We start from the raw sequence: 21,936 nt of genomic DNA on the forward strand, positions 1-21,936 counted from the left end.
GAGGTTAGACTCCAAGGCCTGGATCTTAATCCCACCTCACCTCCCCCCGATGGACAGGTAATGGTCAGGCGGGGGGCTAAGATTGGGCGAGTGTAGCACCCGGCTCCAACACGCCGCATTCCCATATGTTAAGAACGGCGACTCAGTGCAGCGACGAGGCTGTCGCTGCAGAGAGGCAAAAGCCTCATGAATAACATGCAAATCGGGGTCCCATGATGAAATTAGGACCCCAATATAATCTTAACTACAGCTGTACAGGAAACACGAAGGTGGATAAACTTCGCTTGGGGAACCCAGGCAGGATTGGATCATCACTGTGAACTGGATGTAAAGGGGTCTTCGATGTGAATAAAGCTGCAACATCCGCATCCACTACCCAGGAAGCTGCCATGATACCTTCATTTTAAGGCAATCCAATATCCCCCTCAAAGTTTCAGCCTGGGATCAATCTTAGAGGATGGTTGCTTGGGGACAAGGGACAACTCCTTCTATCATGGCTGATGACATGCCTTTGAAACCCCACCACTCCAGAGAAAAATAGATACAACAGCAGCCACCCTTTGTGTGTAGAAGTGTTTCCTACTATCACTCCTGAAAGGCCTGGCTCTAATTTTTAGACTATGTCCCCTAATCCTGGACTCCCCAACCAGCCGAAATAGTTTCTCTCCATCAGTTCCCCTTAATATCTTGAAAATTTTGATCAATTTCACCCCTTAACCTTCTAAATTCCAGGGAATACAAACCTAGTTTGTGTAATCTCTCCTTGTAATTTAACTCTTGGGCCTAGAAATTCAGTTTGGGGCGGCCAGCTGGCTAGCGCCCAAAAGTTAGCGCTGGGCGCGGAGCCATTTGCGACCGTCAGATATTCGTCTTCTGCGCCCCAATCCAGAACCGGGCGCTATTCCAGGGTGTGCCCGCCTCCGCTTGGGGCGCTGAAAGTGAATTTCAGCGCTCCTGGCGCCGCTGCACCAGCCGCTGCGGAGCGGCAGGCTGCGGTACTGCAGGCCTCCTCCTTCTCTTAAGGGGGAGCTGCCTGCAACGGGGAGATCGCCGCTGGAGAGTGCCGGCAAATGAGCCCGGCACCTCGGAGAAGTGCCGGGTTCGCGGAAAGCAGCCGGCAATGCCGTGGGTGGGGGGGGGGGTGGTGGGGGAGGAGGCCGGGGAAGGAGGTGCGGGCAGGCGGCCGCCGAAAAAGCGGCCGGCCGCACCTCCACCTTAAAGCGCCTCACTAAGGCTAGAGTACGGCCCCGATTTCTGGTCGCTGTTTGCGGCCGCTGCGGAAGAGGCGGCCGCAACTAAATATGGGGATCGGGCCGGTTTCGGGGCGGAACCGGGGCACTGCGCACACCAATGACGTCATCGGTGCCGGCGCAGCGCTAACGGCTACCACCGCCAATACCGCTGTGCTGAATATCAGCGCAAACTCATTTTTGGCGCAGAAGCCCTCTTTAGGCAGTAACTGGCCGCAAAGCTGGCAGCGCCTTAATGACTTTCTAGGCCTTGGAGTCCAGGTATCATTCTGGTAAACCTATGCTGCACTCCCAACAAGGCCAATATATCCTTCCTAAGGTGTCGCGCCCAGAACTGAACACAGAGCCAGCTGTGGTCGAACTACAGCTTTGTACAGCTGCAGCATAACTTCTACCCCCTTGTATTCTAGTCCTCTAGATATAAAGGCCAGCATTCCAGTAGCCTTTTTGCTTATTTTCTGTACCTGTTCATGACATTTTAATGATCTATGTACCTGGACCCCTAAGTCTCTTTGGACCTCCACTGTTTCTATCTTTTCACTATTTAGAAAGTACCCTGTTCTATCCTTTTTTGGTTCAAAGTGGATGACCTCACACTGGACTATATTGAAATCCATTTGCCACAGTTTTGCCCATTCACCTAATTTATTAATATCTTTGTAATTTTATGCTTCTATCTACACTGCTAACAATGCCGCCTATCTTTGTTTCATCAGCAAAATTGGATATGTGCCTCTCTATCCCATCATTTAAGTCGTTGAAAAATACGGTAAATAATTGAGGCTCCAACACAGATCCCTGTGGGACACCACTAGTCACATCCTGTCAATTAGAGCACCTTCCCATCATCCCTACTCTCTGGCTCCTGCTGATCAGCCAACTTCTTAACCAGGTCAATAATTTGCCTTCAATTCCATAAGCTTCAACTTTAGCTAACAGTCTCTTATGAGGGACTTTATCGAATGCCTTGTGGAAGTCCATTTAAAGAACATCCACAGACATTCCCCTGTCCACTACTTCAGTCACCTCCTCAAAAAATGCAATCGAGTTCGTCAGGCATGACCTACCCATTAAAAATTCATGCTGGCTCTCTCTGGTCAGCTGAAAATTTTCACGGTGTTCAGTCACGCTATTCTTTATTAAAGACTCTAGTTTCCCAACAACACATGTTAGGTTAACTGGGCTATAACTCCCTGGTTTCCCTCTCTCACCTTCCTTAAATAGCAGATTAACATGTTATTTACTTTGCAAGAGATTTTTTACTAAGGTGTTACTTGTAATAAAGTAAAACCTCGTTATTCAGGCACAAAGATTCATCCTCCTTTTCGTGGTGGAATTTACATCCACCACCCTGCATACTCTTTGACCCCACCACGTAACCCACAGTAACTCCAAGTTATATAATTTTGTCCTTTGTCCTCAGCTGATACATATTTTTTTAAACATAATTTATGCCCTAACAACATTTAATTTTATCCTCTGTTGCCCTTGCCCGTTTGGCTACTGATAATGTACTCAGGAAAGGTCAGCTTGGCTCAGTTGGTAGCACTCTCACCTCTGAGTCAGCAGGTTGTAGGCTCAAGACCCACAACAGCACTTGGGCACATAATCTACGCTGATACTTCAGTGTAGTAAAGAGGGAGTGTTGCAGTGCCGTCTTTTGGGTGAGATGTAGAACTGAGGCCCCGTCTGCCTGCTTAGTTGGATGGAAAAGATCCCACGGCACTATTCGAAGAAGCAAAGGGAGTTCTCCCAGTGTCCTGGCCAATATTCCTCCCTTAACCAGCACCCCCAAAACAGATTAACTGATCATTAATTTAATTTCCTGTTCTTGGGTCTTTGCTGTGCACCAATTGGCTGCCTATATAACAGTGACTACACTTCAAAAAGTAATTCACAGAAGGCAGTGGAGGCCAATTCATTAAATATATTCAAGAAGGAGTTAGATATATTTCTTAAGGCTAAAGGGATCAAGGGATATGGGGAGAAGGCAGGGACAGGGTACTGAATTTGGATGATCAGCCATGATCTCATTGAATGGCGGAGCAGGCTCGAGGGGCCGAATGGCCTACTCCTGCTCCTATCTTCTATGTTTCTATGTTGCTTTGGGATATTCAAATAAGTTATTTCCTCATTTTTTTAGGTAGACATACACCCATGGCATGTGGCTTCATTCTGTAGAAGCTACATATGGGTGTACACTTACAGTATATAGTTTAGCACATTGCAACACATAAACACATTAATTAGCACTTCATTATATCCATGTAGTGCTGCAATTAAAAGCACTGAATTTCACCATTCCTGGCACTTGACTAAAGCTAATACTATACCTTAATTAACAATTGTTTCAATTCAGTAAATGCTGCAAACATGATAACACCCCTATTGCGCAATAGGACATGCGAGGTATGCAGGCACAAAGCTCCAAAATCAAAATTACAAGTATAAAAATAAATAAGAAAAACATAACAATTATACATTGCAATACACAATCATTAATCAATACCATGTCTTAGCACTTGGGAGTGAGATGTACTTAGAAGTGGGAGGGAGGCCCCGAATTTCGTGCTAAGAACTAGAAGTGATATCCAAAAGTAGAGGCCAAACGGCACATTGCTTTGTCCCAGCCCACTGTAACCACCGCCTCCACCACAGTTTTCGCTTCGCACTATGGTGGATGCAGAGATAAGTATTAACGCCACACAAACAAAAAAAGATAAAATGAATGAAATGTACCTGTGGACCGGTGATGTGCATAAGGCCGGACACAGCACATGCTACGGAGTCATAACCTGCACGTTGGGACATTGGGCCGGTTTGTCCATAACCTTAATTAAAGAGAAAGGGTTTGTGGTGTAAATATTAACCCACTGATAAGGCAAACCCCCGTAATCCCACTTATAAATTCCATGGATGAATATAACCAAACCTCATAGCCACCAAAATGTTCACTTTCATGTCAGCTGATGTCTACAAATACATGCTTTCCCTGTTATTTTGCATTCTCATTAGCTGCCACTCCCTTCCTCCAGTGCTGGGATATTTAAATAGCAACTCTGCCTCCTGACTTCATTTCAGGCTCCAGTTCATGATTTGAAAAAAACTTGTAATAAAAAAAGAACGTGTTCACGATTTCTCTACACATAACTTCCCCATAATATCTATCCCGCTTGGCTCTCTCCAATTTTAGCAAGCCCATGTTGAGGATTGGAAGAGAAGTTTCCATTTAAATGTCACAGTCCTAGAGATTAACAGCGAAGCAAGAGCTGATAGAAGTTGATGGCAATAGAGGGTAAACCAGCCAGAAGTGATGCCATGAGGTTGGGTAAAACTGGCATAAAACACAACCCATCTACCTTTAGCACCAAACAAAGAGATTCCTTTCTGGTCTTATATGTAAGTATTTACAGCAAGCGAAATTAGTTCTTAAGCAACATTACTTACTTATGTAAATAGTTAGAATATATTATTTTGAAAGTGTTTAATTCGATTTGTGAAACTCTCTTCAGAAGACCGAAGGGAAAGCCTGTTTGGAGACTATTTGTATTAGATCGGACTTTCTGAACTTGAAAATAGCACAATGTTCATACATATGTACAATAAAGTCCACACACACCATATATTTTTTAAAAATCAGATATTTTTTTCCATCAATTTTCTCTCCTCCTCTCTTCAAGATGTTACGGCTGATTTTCCTCAGTTGACAGGCCAAAAGAAAGGGGAAAATGGAGCAGAGACACATTATGCCAGGTCTTTGGCCCCTTTGTATTGTCCCAGGAATTCCTGGGGTTCCCCCAAGGACAATGGAGCAGTTCCGCCCACATCAGGCACAAAGATGTTAATGAGGTAAGGTGAGGAGTAATGTAGCTGGGCCTCCCACTACATTTTCCTGTTGGATAGCTGGTTTGGATAACTATTTGGAGGGGATCCACAAATAAGTGGGTCTTAGGTCCCTCTCAGGTCAGAGGTTTCAAGATGGGCAGGCAGCAAAAGCTGGAGCCAAGAGAAAGATTAATACCTTCCCTTTACAGGTACTGCACACCATCTTCGGGTTTCAGGCCTTCCAGCTGCTGTTTTTGGGAAGCAGCAAGAAAACCCCACAGCTGGTGGCCATTGCCACTGCTGGGCACAGACCACTGTCGTGGGGTGTTAGGGGGGTGGGGGGGGGCAGAACTGCACCAGGGGCAATGCTAATGACCAGTACCTAGAAATAGGGGAGAGTTTAGGTCATGTCAGGTAGAAGACATTTTGACTAGTGCTGCATGGTTGTCAATCGCCCATATGTGCCTGGCCAAGGGCCCATTCTACATGTGTAAGCCAAGGCAATGAAGCTTGATTGGTCACAGAGGGCATCATAGTTGAAACTGATCCTATTCTCACTTGAGGCCTGCACACATGAGCTTCCAGCAGAGGTCGCTGGATAAAGGGATCAGGAGCAGAAACCCTAGCTGATTTTCCCTTCTCTAACCCTGGAATGCTTAGGGCACCTCTACCACTACCCTGCTAACAAATCAGGGATTAAGCCTTCATGGTAGGTATGACTTAGCTATGACATAATTTAATAGGACAAAGTCAGCATGGTTTTATGAAGGGGAAGTCATGTTTGACAAATTTGCTGGAGTTCTTTGAGGAAGTAACATATAGGGTGGATAAAGGGGAACCAGTGGACGTAGTGTATTTAGACTTCCAAAAGGCATTTGACAAGGTGCCACACAAAAGATTATTGCTTAAGATAAAAAATCACGGGATTGGGGGTAATATTCTGGCATGGATAGAGGATTGGCTATCTAACAGAAGGCAGAGAGTTGGGATAAATGGTTCATTCTCAGACTGGCAATCAGTAACTAGTGGTGTTCCGCAGGAGTCAGTGCTGGGTCCCCAACTCTTTACAATCTATATTAACGATTTGGAGGAGGGGACCAAGTGTAACATATCAAAGTTTGCAGATGATACTAAGATGGGAGGGAAAGTAGTGAGTGAGGAGGACATAAAAAACCTGCAAGGGGACATAGACAGGCTAAGTAAGTGGGCAGAGATTTGGCAGATGGAATACAATACTGGAAAGTGTGAGGTTATGCACTTTGGCAGGAAAAATCGTAGAGCAAGTTATTATCTTAATGGCAAGAAACTGGAAAGTACTGAAGTACAAAAGGATCTGGGGGTCCTGGTGCACGAAACTCAAAAGGTTAGTATGCAGGTGCAGCAAGTGATTAAGAAGGCCAATGGAATGTTGGCTTTCATTGCTAGGGGGATAGAATATAAAAATAGGGAGGTATTGCTTCAGTTGTACAAGGTATTGGTGAGACCGCACCTGGAATACTGCATACAGTTTTGGTGTCCATACTTAAGAAAAGACATACTTGCTCTCGAGTCAGTACAAAGAAGGTTCACTCGGTTAATCCCGGGGATGAGGGGATGGACATATGAGGAGAGGTTGAGTAGATTGGGACTCTACTCATTGGAGCCCAGTTCGGGGGCGGCAGCGAGGCGAGGAGGAGCTCGGGAGAAAAGCCGGCGCAAGCAGCGAGGCCCGACCAGTTCCAGGGAGCAGCGAGGCGAGGTGAGGCTTACCAACTCAGCAGCGGGGAGAGAGGTAAAAAGTAATCAGTGTGTGACGTCACCAGGGAGCAGGTAAGTGATTGGTTGGTGAGTATTTCTCTTTTTTAAACTTTAACTCTGTAGTTTATAGTGACTAGGGTCTTTTCTGGTGTAGCAGGGACTGTTGGTAGACTACACAAGCGCCTTAGAGATATCTTAAATTGGTGATAGTAAATTAATTTAAATTAATTAAAGGGTAAGTCATGCCAGGAGAGCCCAGCCCCGTGATGTGCTCCTCTTGCTCCATGTGGGAATTCAGGGACACTGCCCCTGGTGACCACGTGTGCAGGAAATGCATCCATCTGCAGCTACTAGCAGACCGCATTGAGGCACTGGTGCTGCGGGTGGATGGGTTGTGGAGCATTCACGATGCTGAGAGGGTCGTGGATAGCACGTTTAGTGAGTTGGTCACACCGCAGGGAAGGGCTGCACAGGAAGATAGGAAATGGGTGACCACCTGGCGGGGCAACAGAAGCAGGCAGGTAGTGCAGGAGACCCCTGTGACCATTCCCCTCTCAAACAAGTATACCGCTTTGCATACTGTTGAGGGGGATGACTCACCAGGGGAAGGCAGCAGCAGCCAACTTCCTGGCACTGGGGGTGCTCCTGCTGCCCAGGAAGGGGGGAAAAAGAGTGGGAGAGCAATAGTGGTAGGGGATTCTATAGTAAGGGGAACAGATAGGTGTTTCTGTGGCCGTAGACGTGAATCCAGGATGGTTTGTTGCCTCCCTGGTGCCAGGGTCAAGGATATCACTGAGCGGCTGCAGGGCATTCTGGACGGGGAGGGTGAACAGCCAGAGGTCGTGGTCCACATTGGTACCAACGACATAGGTAAAAAGAGGGATGAGGTCCTGCAGCAAGAATTTAGGGAGCTAGGTGAAGGATTAAAGAGCAGGACCTCAAAGGTTGTAATCTCTGGATTACTCCCGGTGCCACGTGCTAGTGGGTATAGGAATAGGAAGATAGAACAGATGAATGCGTGGCTAAAGGGATGGTGCAGGGGGGAGGGCTTTAGTTTCCTGGATCACTGGGTCTGCTTCTGGGAAAGGTGGGACTTGTACAAGTCGGACGGTTTACACCTGAACCAGAGGGGAACCAATATCCTTGCGGGGAGGTTTGCTAGCACTGCTGGGGGGGGTTTAAACTAACTTGGCAGGGGGATGGGGTACAGAGTGGAGCTATAGTAGGGGGTGATTTACAGCCAAATACAGAGGAAAAAACAAGTCAGCTGGGAAGGCAGAGCAAATATGTGAAGGCAAAAGGGAATATGGCAGGGCTGGAAGGCATATATTTTAATGCAAGGAGTCTTACAAATAAGGTGGATGAACTGAAGTTGTTGTTGAACACATGGGAGTACGATATTGTTGCTATCACGGAGACATTGTGAGGGTGCCAGTCAGTTCCTTTTTGTAACCTCTAGATGGCACCTTCACTGTTCTTTTGTTAATTGTTTCTCGTTCTCTGGTGTTAGTTTTTAATCAGCCTGTTAGCTGTTTATGGGTGGCACCTGGTTTTCTTGGTATATAAGTTCTGTTGTTGTTTCACTCAGGGCTCAGTCCTCACTAGGGTGTTAGTCTTGACTAGGTTCTCTGTGTGACTAGCCTTTCCTCTATGGCAGCTTGCCTTCACAAGCTGGCTGCCATAGTTCTCTTGAGCTATGTATCTAAGTCTGTGTTCTAGTTCTCTCGAGTTATGTATCTAAGTCTGTGCCATAGTTCTCTTGAGTTATGTATCTAAGTCTGTGTTCTAGTTCTCTCGAGCTATGTATCTAAGTCTGTGCCATAGTTCTCTCGAGTTATGTATCTAAGTCTGTGCCATAGTTCTCTCGAGTTATGTATCTAAGTCTGTGTTCTTGTCTCTGGATTTAAGATGTATTTAAGTCTTGTACTGTTAAGTTGCTTGTCTTGGTAAGGTGCTGTTTGGACTAGCGTGTTGCTATGTGGGAGCCGTTGGGATCTTGTCTTGAGCCTTGCATTGATAAGCCGATTACCCTCGGGGTAGCTTGTCTGGAGTTGTGCCTCGGCAAGCCGGTTGCCCCTTGTGGTAGCTTGTCGCAAGCTCAGTATAGACAAGTGGGCTTCCTCATGGAAGCTGTCCTGAGTTCCTATCTTGACTAGCCGTCTTGTAACTTGTCTCTAGTTCTCTTGTCTCTAGTTTTTATGTATATTGCTGTGTCCCTTGTGTTAATCTGGTTATGTGTAAATCTAGTAAAGTTCAAACAAAGTACTGTATATTTGTCTCTTGTCTGGTTTCTGCACTTGGGTCCAGATCCTACCTTGCCCGGAGAGCACGGCCTCGTATTTATACGGCCCCGTGGCTCCCCAACCTTGACAGACATGGTTGAGGGAGGGTCAGGACTGGCAGCTCAATATTCCGGGGTATAGAATCTTCAGGCGAGACAGAGGGGGGTGGAAAAGGGGAGGGGGTGTTGCAATATTAATTAAGGAGTCAATTACTGCTGTAAGGAGGGACAATATATTAGCGGGTTCCTCTAATGAGGCCATATGGGTAGAACTTAAAAACAAAAAGGGGGCAAGCACTTTGCTGGGAGTGTACTATAGGCCCCCAAACAGTCAGGGGGAGATAGAGGAACAGATATGTAGGCAAATCTCAGAAGTGCAAAAATAATAGGGTAATAATAGTGGGGGATTTCAACTTCCCCAATATAAATTGGGATAGTCAGAGTGTGAAAGGCTTAGAGGGTGCAGAATTCTTAAAGTGCATCCAGGTGAGCTTTTTGAGCCAACATGTAGAAAGTCCTACAAGAGAGGGGGCGGTACTGGACCTAATTCTGGAGAATGTAGCTGGGCAAGTGGTGGAAGTATCAGTAGGAGAGCATTTTGGCGACAGTGACCATAATTCGGTGAGATTTAAGGTGGTCATGGAAAAAGACAAAGACGGCCCGGAAATAAGAGTACTAAATTGGGGGAAGGCCGATTTTAATATGATAAGGCAGGATCTGGCCAAAGTGGACTGGGAGCAGCTGCTTATAGGAAAATCCACATCAAAACAGTGGGAGACTTTCAGAAGGGAAATAGAGAGTACAATGCCAACATGTTCCTGTAAAGGTCAAGGGTGGGACCAACAAGCAAAGGGAACCTTGGATGACAAGGGATATACAAAAATGCATTAGAAATAAAAGGGGGGCTTTTGGCAGTTACAAAAGACTAAAGACGGAAGAAGCCCTAGAGGAGTATAAAAAGTGCAGGGGCATACTTAAAAAAGAAATTAGGAGGGCGAGGAGGGGCCATGAAATAACACTGGCGAGCAAAATAAAAGAAAATCCTAAGATGTTTTATAAGTATATTAAGGGCAAGAGGATAACCAGGGAAAGGGTAGGGCCCATTGGGGACCAAAGTGGCAATCTGTGTGTAGAGCCAGATGATGTAGGCGGGGTTTTAAATGAATTTTTTGCATCTGTGTTCACTATGGAGAAAGACGATGCAGACATAGAAATCGGGCAAGGGGACTGTGACATACTTGAACATATTAGCATCGAGAGGGAGGAGGTGCTAGCGGTTTTAGCAGGCCAAAAAGTGGATAAATCCTCAGGCCCGGACGAGATGTATCCCAGGCTGCTGTGGGCGGCAAAGGAGGAGATTGCAGGGGCTCTGACACAAATTTTCAGAACCTCTCTGGCCACAGGGGATGTACCAGAGGACTGGAGAACAGCTAATGTAGTACCATTATACAAGAAGGGTAGCAGGGATAAACCAGGGAATTACAGGCCAGTGAGCCTAACATCTGTGGTAGGGAAATTATTGGAAAAAATTCTGAGGGACAAAATTAGTCACCACTTGGAGAGGCAAGGATTAATCGGGGATAGTCAGCATAGCTTTGTCAAGGGTAAATCATGTCTGACAAATCTGATTGAATTTTTCGAGGGGGTGACTAGGGGGGTGGATGAGGGAAATGCTGTGGATGTGGTTTACATGGACTTCAGTAAAGCTTTTGACAAAGTCCCGCATAGGAGACTGGTCAAGAAGGTAAGAGCCCATGGGATCCAGGGTGCCTTGGCGCGTTGGATCCTAAACTGGCTGAGTGGCAGGAGGCAGAGGGTGATGGTCGAAGGTTGCTTTTGTGACTGGCAGCCTGTGTCCAGTGGGGTACCTCAGGGATCGGTGCTGGGTCCCTTGTTATTTGTGATCTACATAAATGATTTGGATGAGAATGTGAAAGGTATGATCAGTAAGTTCGCAGATGACATGAAAATTGGTGGGGTGGTAAATTGCGAGGAGGAAAGCCTCAGGCTACAGGACGATATAAACGGGTTGGTCAGATGGGTGGAAAAGTGGCAAATGGAATTTAACCCTGAGAAGTGCGAGGTGATGCCTTTTGGACGGACAAATAAGGCAAGGGAATACACAATGAGTGGTAGGACCCTAGGAAGTACAGAGGGTCAGAGGGACCTTGGTGTACATGTACATAGATCTCTGAAGGCAGCGGAACAGGTAGATAAGGTGGTTAAAAAGGCATATGGGATACTTGCCTTCATTAGCCGAGGCATAGAATATAAGAGCAGGGAGGTTATGATGGAGCTGTACAAAACGCTGGTGAGGCCACAGCTGGAGTACTGTGTGCAGTTCTGGTCGCCTCACTATAGGAAGGATGTGATTGCCTTGGAGAGGGTGCAGAGAAGATTCACCAGGATGTTACCTGAGATGGAGCGCCTCAGCTATGAAGAAAGACTAAACAGGCTGGGGTTGTTTTCCTTGGAGCAAAGAAGGCTGAGGGGGGACCTGATTGAGGTGTACAAAATGATGAGGGGCATAGATAGGGTAGACAAAAAGGAACTTTTCCCCTTAGTAGGGGGGTCAATAACAAGGGGGCATAGATTCAGGGTAAGGGGCAGGAGATTTAGAGGGGATTTGAGGAGGAACTTTTTCACCCAGAGGGTGGTTGGAATGTGGAACTCACTGCCTGAAAGGGTGGTAGAGGCAGGAACCCTCACAACATTCAAGAAGCATTTGGATGAGCACTTGAAATGCCATTGCATACAAGGCTATGGACCAAATGCTGGAAAATGGGATTAGACTGGACAGGGATGGATGGGCGGCGCAGACACGATGGGCCGAAGGGCCTCTTTCTGTGCTGTAAAACTCTATGACTCTAAACTCTAATGAGAGGCGATCTTATTGAAACATAAGATTGTGAAGGGGTTGGATCGGGTGGATGCGGGGAGGATGTTCCCGATGATGGGTGAAACTAGAACTAGGGGGCATAGTCTTAGAATAAGGGGCTGCTCTTTCAAAACTGAGATGAGGAGGAACTACTTCACTCAGAGGGTGGTAGGCCCATGGAATATGCTGCCCCAAAAAGCTGTAGAAGCTACATCATTACATAAATTTAAAACAGAAATAGACAGTTTCCTAGAAGTAAAGGGAATTAAGGGTTACGGGGAGCGGGCAGGAATTTGGACATGAGTCTAGGTTCGGATCGGTCATGGCCCTGTGGGTAGCGGAGCGGGCCCAGGGGCCGTGTAGCCTGATCCTGCTCCTATTTCGTGTGTCTAATTCTGTTAGTTTCAGGAGATAGTTCTGTGATAGAGATTGGCGGTTAGGATCAGATCAGCCATGATCTTATTGAATGGCGGAGCAGGCTCGAGGGGCCGATTGGCCTACTCCTGCTCCTATTTCTTATGTTCTTACTGCCTCAGCCTATTGGCGAAGCCACCATGTACCTCAGTTGAATTAACCCAGCTCTGTTAAAAGATTTCTTTGACGGAACACAAATAGAATTCTTCCAACCAGAAAAAGTGGTAAACAGGTTAAGCTGTGATCACTTCTGCAGCAGTTTCAGGTGTGTATTGATGCAAAAGTAGCAGTATAACTTGGGAATCAAGTTGGCTTTGTAATTTCTGAGCAGGCTGAAACAAAGTTGAGAGGCCGTTTCCTGGGCTAGTCTCACACCACTAGGCCTTGACACTGGGTGTTGTATAACACCAGCGCCCGGTGTGATATCTTCCCTTGGACAAGAGCTTGGAGCACGAGTCCAAGCACAGAACTCAGTTGTCACCAAGTTCAAAGCGAGGCGCAGTCAGCAATATAACTCGGATCTGTCCCAGAGCATCGCACATCCATTTGGGCTATGGTAGCTGTATGATAACCACAACATTAAAGACAGAAGAACGAACGAACTTGCATTTATATAGCGTCTTTCACAACAACAGGATGTCCCAAAGCTCTTCACAGCCAATGAAGTACTTTTGTAGTCACTGTTGTAAAGTAGAGAAGCGTGGCAACCAATTTGCACACAGCAAGGTTTGACAAACAGATAATACCTTTTCCATGTAACTGAAAGTTATAAGACATTGCACCATCAAACTTCAGTTTTTCTAAAAATATATCTCAGAACAGATAAGAGAAGTAAGCTCAGGGGAACATCTAAGCAATACCGATCACAACATAATAATGTTTAAGCTAAAGATTGAGAAAGACATAAGTAAGACAAAGACCAAAGCAATAAATTGGGGAAAAAAGCTGGTATGAGGGGGATGAGAATGGAACTGGAAAAATTAACTGACAAATATAGAATGGCAGTGAGAAATATTTTAAAATGGTGATCAATAGAGACCAGGAGAAATATATCCCACTATAAAGCAAGAACAAACTAACCAGTAATGACACACCTTTGATGAATAAAGAAATCAGGGCAAAATTGAAACTAAAGATAAAAGCATACAGTAAGTACATCGACAATAAGGGAAAGGATGACAAAAGGGAATACAAAATGATTTATTGGAAAAGCGAATAGTGCCAGAGGACTGGTGGATAGCTAATGTGATTCCTATATTTAAAACGAGAGATAGGACAAGTCCAGGGAACTATAGACCAAATAGCTTAACGTCGGTGGTAGGAAAGATAATGGAATCCTTACTCAAAGATGTAATAGAAAAACATCTAGAAATTGAAAATATAATAAAGAGTAGTCATGGATATCAAAAGGAAAGGTTATGCTTGACCAACCTCATTGAATTTTTTGGTGAAGTAATAGAAAGGATAGACAAGGGTAATGCAGTATACGTAACATATTTGGATTTTCAAAAGGCCTTTGCTAAGATACCGCATAGTAGACTAATAACTAAGATCAGAACATGTGGAGCCAGGGGACAAGGAGCAGAATGGATAGCAAGCTGGCTACAAAACAGAAAACAGAGGTTGAAGGTAGTTATTCAGACTGGCAAAAGGTGGGAAGTGGTGTTCCACAGGGATCGGTGCTAGCACCACTGTTGTTTACTATTTACATAAACGATTTGGACTCGGGAATCAGAAGAACAATTTCAAAATTTGCAGATAACACCAAATTGGGGGTGTAGTTAATACAGAGGAGGACTGCGACAAAATACTGGAAGACATTAATAAACTTGCAGAATGAGTATGTAATTGGCAAATAAACTTCAATATAAATAAGTGTGAGGTGGAACATTTTGGTAAGAAGAATAAGGAGGCCACATACTCCTTTGAAAATAAGTGTCTAAATGGGGTCGAGGAGCAGAGGGAACTGGGGGGTACTGATACACCAATCACTAAATGTAGCGACGCAGGTTAATAAGGCCATAAAAAAGCAAACCAAGCCCTGGGTTCATTTCTAGAGGGATAGAAATGAAAAGCTGAGAAGTGATGTTAAACTTGTACAGAACCTTGGTTAGACCACACTTGGAGTACTGCGAACAGTTCTGGTCTCCACATTATAAAAAGGATATAGAGGCACTGGAGAAGGTGCAAAAAAGATTTACTAGAATGATACCAGAACTGAGAGGTTATACTGATTAGAAAAGATTGAACAGGCTGGGTTCTTTTCTCTAGAAAACAGAAGACTGAGGGGTGATCTGATAGAGGTCTTTATGATTATGAAAGGGTTTGATAGAGTAGACATAGAGATGTTTCCACTTGCGGGGGAGACCAGAACTAAGGGTCACAAATATAAGATAGTCACTAATAAATCCAATAGGGAATTCAGAAGAAAATTCTTTACCCAGAGAGTGGTTAGAATGTGGAACTCGCTACCACAATGAGTAGATGAGGCAACTAGCATAGGTGCATTTAAGAGGAAGCTAGATAAACACATGAGGGAGAAAGGACTAGAAGGATATGGTGATGGGGTTAGATGAAGTAGGGCGGGAGGAGGCTCATGTGGAGCATAAACACTGGTATGGACTTGTTGGGCTGAATGGCCTGTTCCTATGCTGTAAATACTTTGTAATACTGTGGTAAACCACTGTTTGTATTCCTGTTTGTCCTGTTTGTATTCCACTGTGTACATGCCTGGACATGCCTCGGCTGACTCCTCCCACAGGTCCTAGTATAAAGGTGACTGCTCCCCAGCCCTTGTATCCTGGACCGGTCGACCACTCGAGGCAGACCTCCATTCTGTTGTTAATAAAAGCCTTTAGTTACTCTTCTAACTCTCAGTCTTTTATGAGTAATTGATAGCGCATCAATTTTATTAACAACATTTTTATAATGGAGAAGATCCTCACACCAGCATGCCTGGACTTAGATCATCGGGAGGCGGACTCATCCACCAAGTTTACTCACTGGCTTAAGTGTTTCGAAAAATTCCTGACCGCCTCCAAAGCAATCAAATCGGACGAGGACAAACTGGATGTCCTGACCTCCAAAGTGAACCACCGAGTGTACTCGGTCATCCAAGACGCGACCTCGTACGCGGATGCTATCAAGCTCCTCAAGGACCAGTACACGCGCCCAGTGAACGAAGTGTACGCCAGGCACCTCCTGGGGAGTCGTAAACAACAACCTGGGGAATCGACCGTGGAATACCTTCAGGCACTGTCTGTGCTTGGCCGGGCCTGTGGTTGTAAGGATGTAAAGGCCGCCGTGTACACAGAGGAACTTATCCGGGACGCTTTTGTAGCGGGCCACAGATCCAATTACACACGACAGCGACTGTTGGAGCAGAGCAACCTCGACCTCAACAAGGCCTCTGAACTCGCACTATCGTTGGATGCAGCCTACCAGGGCATGGATGCCTACTCCTCTGCACCGTGGACGCCGCGGGGAATGACAGCCTGGGACACGGTAGGACCGCCTCATAGCGCCGTGCCACCCCAGCCACACCCCAACAACGGCCCAACTACCGCAGCAGTGTCCCAAGGCCAGACAGCAGTGCCCCAAGGCCAGAAATGCTACTTCTGTGGCCAGGCAAAACACCCCAGCGCGCTGCCCGGCGAAAAACGCGATCTGCTCGGGCTGCGGGAAGAAGGGACACTACGCTAGCGTCTGCAGGGCCAAAGCCACCCCGAACCCCAGCAGCGCCGCGTGTGGGCCATGCGGGCCGCCATTTTGGACCTCCCCGGCCGTGTGCGAATCACCGGTACAGCAGCCATTTTGGACGCCTCCAGCCACATGGGGATCATGGACGCCGCCATCTTGGACGACAGCCGGGACGCAGCAGGCCCCCGACACCGCCTCATCTGATACCCGCAGCGACACACCGACCCCTACGCTGGCATCCGTTACACTGGACCAAGCGAGACCGCACCAACTGGCCAGTTCCACAATGGACATTAAGGTAAATGATCACGATACAATCTGCCTTTTTGACTCTGGGAGCACGGAGAGCTTCATCCACCCCGACACGGTGCGGCGTTGCTCTCTCCCAGTCCTGCCTGCGCAACAGCGGATTTCTATGGCCTCCGAGTCCCAGTCGGCGGACATCGGCGGCTACTGCGTGGTGACACTCGTAGTAGACGGGACCGTGTACGATCATTTTAAACTTCTGGTCCTGCCTGACCTCTGCGCTGCCGTCCTGCTGGGGTTAGATTTTCAGTGCCACCTTAAAAGTGTTACGATGGCGTACGGTGGACCCCTACCCCCACTCACAGTCCGCAGCCAGCAGCTTCCAAATTGCCCGCCGCGCACCAGGTGCAACCTCTCCACACTCAGAGTCACCCCCCCACCACTGTTTGCTAACCTCACCCCCGACTGTAAGCCCGTCGCCACAAAGAGCAGGCGATACAGTGCCGGGGACAGGGTTTTCATTAAAACCGAAGTGGAGCGGCTCCTGAAAGAAGGGATTATTGAGGGCAGCACCAGCCCCTGGCGAGCCCAGGTTGTGGTCGTTAAGACCAGCGAGAAGCAGCGCCTGGTCATCGACTACAGCCAGACAATAAATCGCTACACCCTGCTGGACGCCTACCCACTCCCCCGTATAGCTGATATGGTCAACCAGATCGCGCAGTACCGCGTCTTCTCGACCATTGACCTGAAATCAGCGTACCACCAGCTCCCCATCCGCCCTGAGGACCGCCAGTACACTGCCTTTGAGGCAAACGGCCGCCTCTATCACTTCCTTAGGGTTCCCTTTGGCGTCACCAACGGGGTCTCCATTTTCCAAAGGGAGATGGACCGGATGGTAGATCAAAATGCGTTGCAGGCCACTTTCCCATATCTGGACAATGTGACCATCTGCGGCCGTGACTTGCAGGACCATGACGCAAACCTCGAAAAATTCCTCCGCACCGCCCAACTCCTAAACCTGACATATAACAAGGAGAAGTGCATATTCCGCACAAACCGCCTCGCCATCCTTGGCTGTGTTGTGGAACACGGAGTCATCGGCCCCGACCCCGACCGGATGCGTCCCCTTATGGAACTTCCACTGCCCCACTGCCTCAAGGCCCTGAAGAGGTGCCTAGGGTTTTTCTCCTATTACGCCCAGTGGGTCCCCTACTATGCGGACAAGGCCCGTCCGCTGATCAAGTCCACCTCTTTTCCCTTGACGGCAGAGGCCCGCTTAGCCTTCCACCGTATCAAGGAGGACATTGCCAAAGCCACCATGCACGCAGTGGACGAATCCATCCCCTTCCAGGTGGAAAGCGACGCGTCCGACTTTGCCCTGGCCGCTACCCTCAATCAGGCGGGGAGACCCGTGGCCTTCTTTTCACGAACCCTCCAAGGCCCGGAGACCAGACACTCCGCTGTTGAGAAGGAGGCCCAGGCGATTGTGGAGGCTGTGCGTCATTGGAGGCACTACCTGGCCGGAAAACGATTTACCCTGCTCACTGACCAGCGTTCAGTTGCTTTTATGTTTAACAACAAGCAGAGGGGCAAAATCAAAAATGACAAGATCTTGAGGTGGAGAATCGAACTTTCCACCTACAACTACGAGATCTTGTACCGGCCCGGGAAGCTAAATGAACCCCCAGATGCGCTATCGCGTGGCACCTGCGCCAGCGCGCAGATCGATAGACTACGGGCCCTCCACAATGACCTCTGCCACCCGGGGGTTACCAGGTTCTTCCACCTCATCAAGGCCCGCAACCTGCCTTACTCTATTGAGGAGGTCAGGACCATGACCAGGAACTGCCAAGCCTGCGCTGAGTGCAAACCGCACTTTTATAGACCAGACAGGGCCCACCTGATAAAAGCCACTCGCCCCTTCGAGCGCCTGAGCGTTGATTTTAAAGGGCCTCTCCCCTCCTCCGACCGCAATGTGTACTTCCTCAATATTATTGATGAGTACTCCCGTTTCCCGTTCGCCTTCCCCTGCCCGGACATGACCAGTGCCACGGTCATTAAATGCCTGAACAACCTCTTCACCCTGTTCGGCTTCCCCAGCTATATCCATAGCGACCGGGGCTCATCGTTTATGAGCGACGAACTCCGTCAGTACCTGCTAACTAGGGGTATTGCCACAAGCAGGACCACCAGTTACAACCCCCGGGGGAACGGACAGGTGGAAAGAGAAAATGCGACAGTTTGGAAGGCCGTCCTGCTAGCCTTAAAGTCTAGGGGCCTTCCAACCTCCCGCTGGCAGGATGTGCTCCCCGATGCGCTCCACTCTATTCGGTCACTGCTCTGCACTGCCACTAACGCCACCCCTCATGAGAAAATGTTTGTCTTCACAAGGAAGTCCACATCAGGGACGTCGCTACCGCCATGGCTGACGTCCCCAGGGCCGGTCCTACTGAGAAGACACGTGAGGACCCATAAAACGGACCCCCTGGTCGAGAGGATCGACCTCCTCCACGCCAACCCCCAGTATGCTTACATCGCATACCCGGACGGGCGGGAGGACACAGTCTCCATAAGAGACCTTGCACCCTCGGGGACCACAGTAACCCACTACCCACTACCACCCCCCCCCACGATCCGATATCCAGCCCCAGCAGACGGCAGGCCTGGGCCCCGCGACCCGCTCGACATCTACGAGGACGACACGCCTGTGCCACAGCCTACGCTGGACTCGACGCCGGAAGCTTCACTACCCCTGCTGTCGCCACGCCGATCACAGCGGCAGACAAGACCTCCGGAGAGACTCCAATACACTAACTTTTAATACACTTCACCCCGCCGGACTCAATTTTAAACAAGGGGTGAATGTGGTAAACCACTGTTTGTATTCCTGTTTGTCCTGTTTGTATTCCACTGTGTACATGCCTGGACATGCCTCGGCTGACTCCTCCCACAGGTCCTAGTATAAAGGTGACTGCTCCCCAGCCCTTGTATCCTGGACCGGTCGACCACTCGAGGCAGACCTCCATTCTGTTGTTAATAAAAGCCTTTAGTTACTCTTCTAACTCTCAGTCTTTTATGAGTAATTGATAGCGCATCAAATACCAAGTAATAATTCGATTTAAGTGTTTTTTGACAATTTAAAACACTTTTTAAAAAAATAACAACTTAATTATGCTTAATACAAAAAGCACTCGGTCTTCAAACTCACAATTGAAATCAGTATTGTCCAATAGAAATCACTGAGTAGCTACGGGTGTGGCTACGACAACAACAACAACAACTTGTATTTATATAGCGCCTTTAACGTAGTAAAACGTCCCAAGGCGCTTCACAGGAGCGATTATCAAACAAAATTTGACACCGAGCCACATAAGGAGATATTAGGGCAGCTGACCAAAAGCTTCATGAAAGAGGTAGGTTTTAAGGAGCGTCTTAAAGGAGGAAAGAGAGGTAGAGAGATGGAGAGGTTTAGGGAGGGCATTCCAGAGCTTAGGGCCTTGGCAGCTGAAGGCACAACCGGCAATGGTGGCCGATTAAAATCGGGGATGTTCAAGAGGCCAGAATTGGAGGAGCGCAGATATCTTGGAGGGTTGTAGGGCTGGAGGAGATTACAGAGCTAGGGAGCGGCGTGGCCATGGAGGGATTTGAAAACAAGGATGAGAATTTTTAAATTGAGGCATTGCTTAACCAGGAGCCAATGTAGGCCAGTGAGCACAGGGGTGATGGATGAATGGGACTTGGTGAGAGTTAGGATACGGACAGCAGGGCTTTGGATGACCTCAAGTTTACGGAGAGTAGAAAGTGGGAGGCTGGCCAGGAGTGCATTGGAATAGTTAAGTCTAGAGGTAACAAAGGCATGGATGAGGGTTTCAGCAGCAGATGAGCTGAGGCAGAGGCAGAGGCAGAGGCGGTGTCGGGCGATGTTACGGAGGTGTAAATAGGCAGTCTTAGTGATGGCTGAGATATGTGGTCGGAAGCTCATCTCTGGGTCAAATATGATACCAAGGTTGCGAACAGTCTGGTTCAGCCTCGGACAGTTGCGAGCACAGGCACAGTTTTAGCCACATGCACTAATTTTTAGTAGAAAACACCTTACATACACTCACCCAATACAGATCAATTTACTTCACACGTATATTTACTTAACATATCTACCACTATTCAGTAACCAAGGAAGTAAAGCACTCACACTGATCAAAAAACACTCGCACACACTGTTTTTCTTCTTACCATTTTACCAACAAACACACAAGGTTAAAGTTCACATGCACATGCTGTGAATTGAGTATGAGTATTGAGATCACATGCCCAACGATGGTGACTGTTACTCATTTTTTATTTATTAATCAGAAATGCAATTAGCCACATCTGGAGTTCTAATTAGTCACATGTGGCTAGTGGCTATTGGCTAATGTGTTGGGCAACACTGGTGTAGGTTGTAGGTCAGTGTAACTTTGAGCAGATAATTGATTTTGATTCCTCCAAGCCACCTAACGGACCAATAGTTTTTCTGTAGGACTTGATTCAAAATAAAATATTAACAAATGAAAACCAGAATGGGCCAGAACTGAAGTGTAGTACTGTTCTTTCAGTAGTTATTAGTAATGAATAAACAGTTGCAGTAAAACTATTTTAACCCCACAGGTTTTGGAACAATGACAATTTGGAAACCAATGTATAAACCAATCCACATCCACCTACTGATACTGTCCATTTCTATCTAAAGATGGTGTGAGTGAACACATTGTCTGTCATACCTTTTTACATACAAACATTGCATCACGCTTGCACCTGGTTTGCTCAAATTTCATAAAACAGCAATCAAGTCTCAATGGAACAGGTAGGGAATGTCCCAGTCAGTAAATAGAAAACAGGAATGAAAATCACTAATAATGGAGCTAGATTTCCCTGCAGAAAATCTAGCCCACAAAGTTCAAAATCTATGCAAATACCAAACAGATACCAATACAAAAAGACGAACCAAATCAAGTTGTTCCCAAATATTGTTAGAAAAGCCTTTTGGCCGCCTCAGTTCCAAGAAAGTTCAAAAGTACGTAATTGGCTGTAAAGCGCTTTGGGACATCCTGAGGTTGTGAAAGGTGCTATATAAATATAATTCTTTCTTTTCTTTCTTTTACAGGCTAAATTGCAGCATGTGGTTTCACTCATTGATGAAGTAACTAGAAGTAGGAGTACCTTGGTCTACATTTTGCACAGTGTTTGCCGTATGCCTCTCGTGGTGCCTGACCAGCCTGTCCTCTGTTCCTACACTTCTTCTTCCTTCATAAAACACACAGAGAGGGAGGTATTCCTAAATATGGCACCTTTAAAATGGGAGAGGGGCAAAATGGAATCCTCAAAGGAGAAAGCACACAGCAGATGTAGTCATTGGAAAAAAACAAAGTAAATTTTGAGAAATGGTCAAAAAGGAACTATTTGAGACATTTGAAAGTACCTGCAGTGGGCCCTTTAAATTTACTTGCGTCTTTTCTAGCACCTAGCAACACTGGATATCTGTTTTATACAGGCCTTAGTTACAACCAGCATTAACAATGGAAAATGGGACGTAGAGTGTCATCACACTATTGTTGCTTCATTTAAATACA

General features: G+C 47.0%; 1 protein-coding gene across 1 annotated transcript in view; it reads right to left on the reverse strand.

Annotated features, from left to right (window-relative positions):
- Positions 1–21,936, reverse strand: part of sugct (succinyl-CoA:glutarate-CoA transferase) — a 996,627-nt gene that overhangs the window by 820,999 nt on the left and 153,692 nt on the right. The window contains exon 7 of the mRNA XM_085993900.1: positions 3,990–4,081. Within this exon, the coding sequence (XP_085850026.1) occupies positions 3,990–4,081 (92 nt within the window). The remainder of the gene's footprint in view (positions 1–3,989; positions 4,082–21,936) is intronic.

The sequence above is a fragment of the Somniosus microcephalus genome, chromosome 7 (assembly GCF_052327205.1).
Source record: "Somniosus microcephalus isolate GS21.2 chromosome 7, FLI_Smic_1.0, whole genome shotgun sequence".
Taxonomy (NCBI): domain Eukaryota; kingdom Metazoa; phylum Chordata; class Chondrichthyes; order Squaliformes; family Somniosidae; genus Somniosus; species Somniosus microcephalus.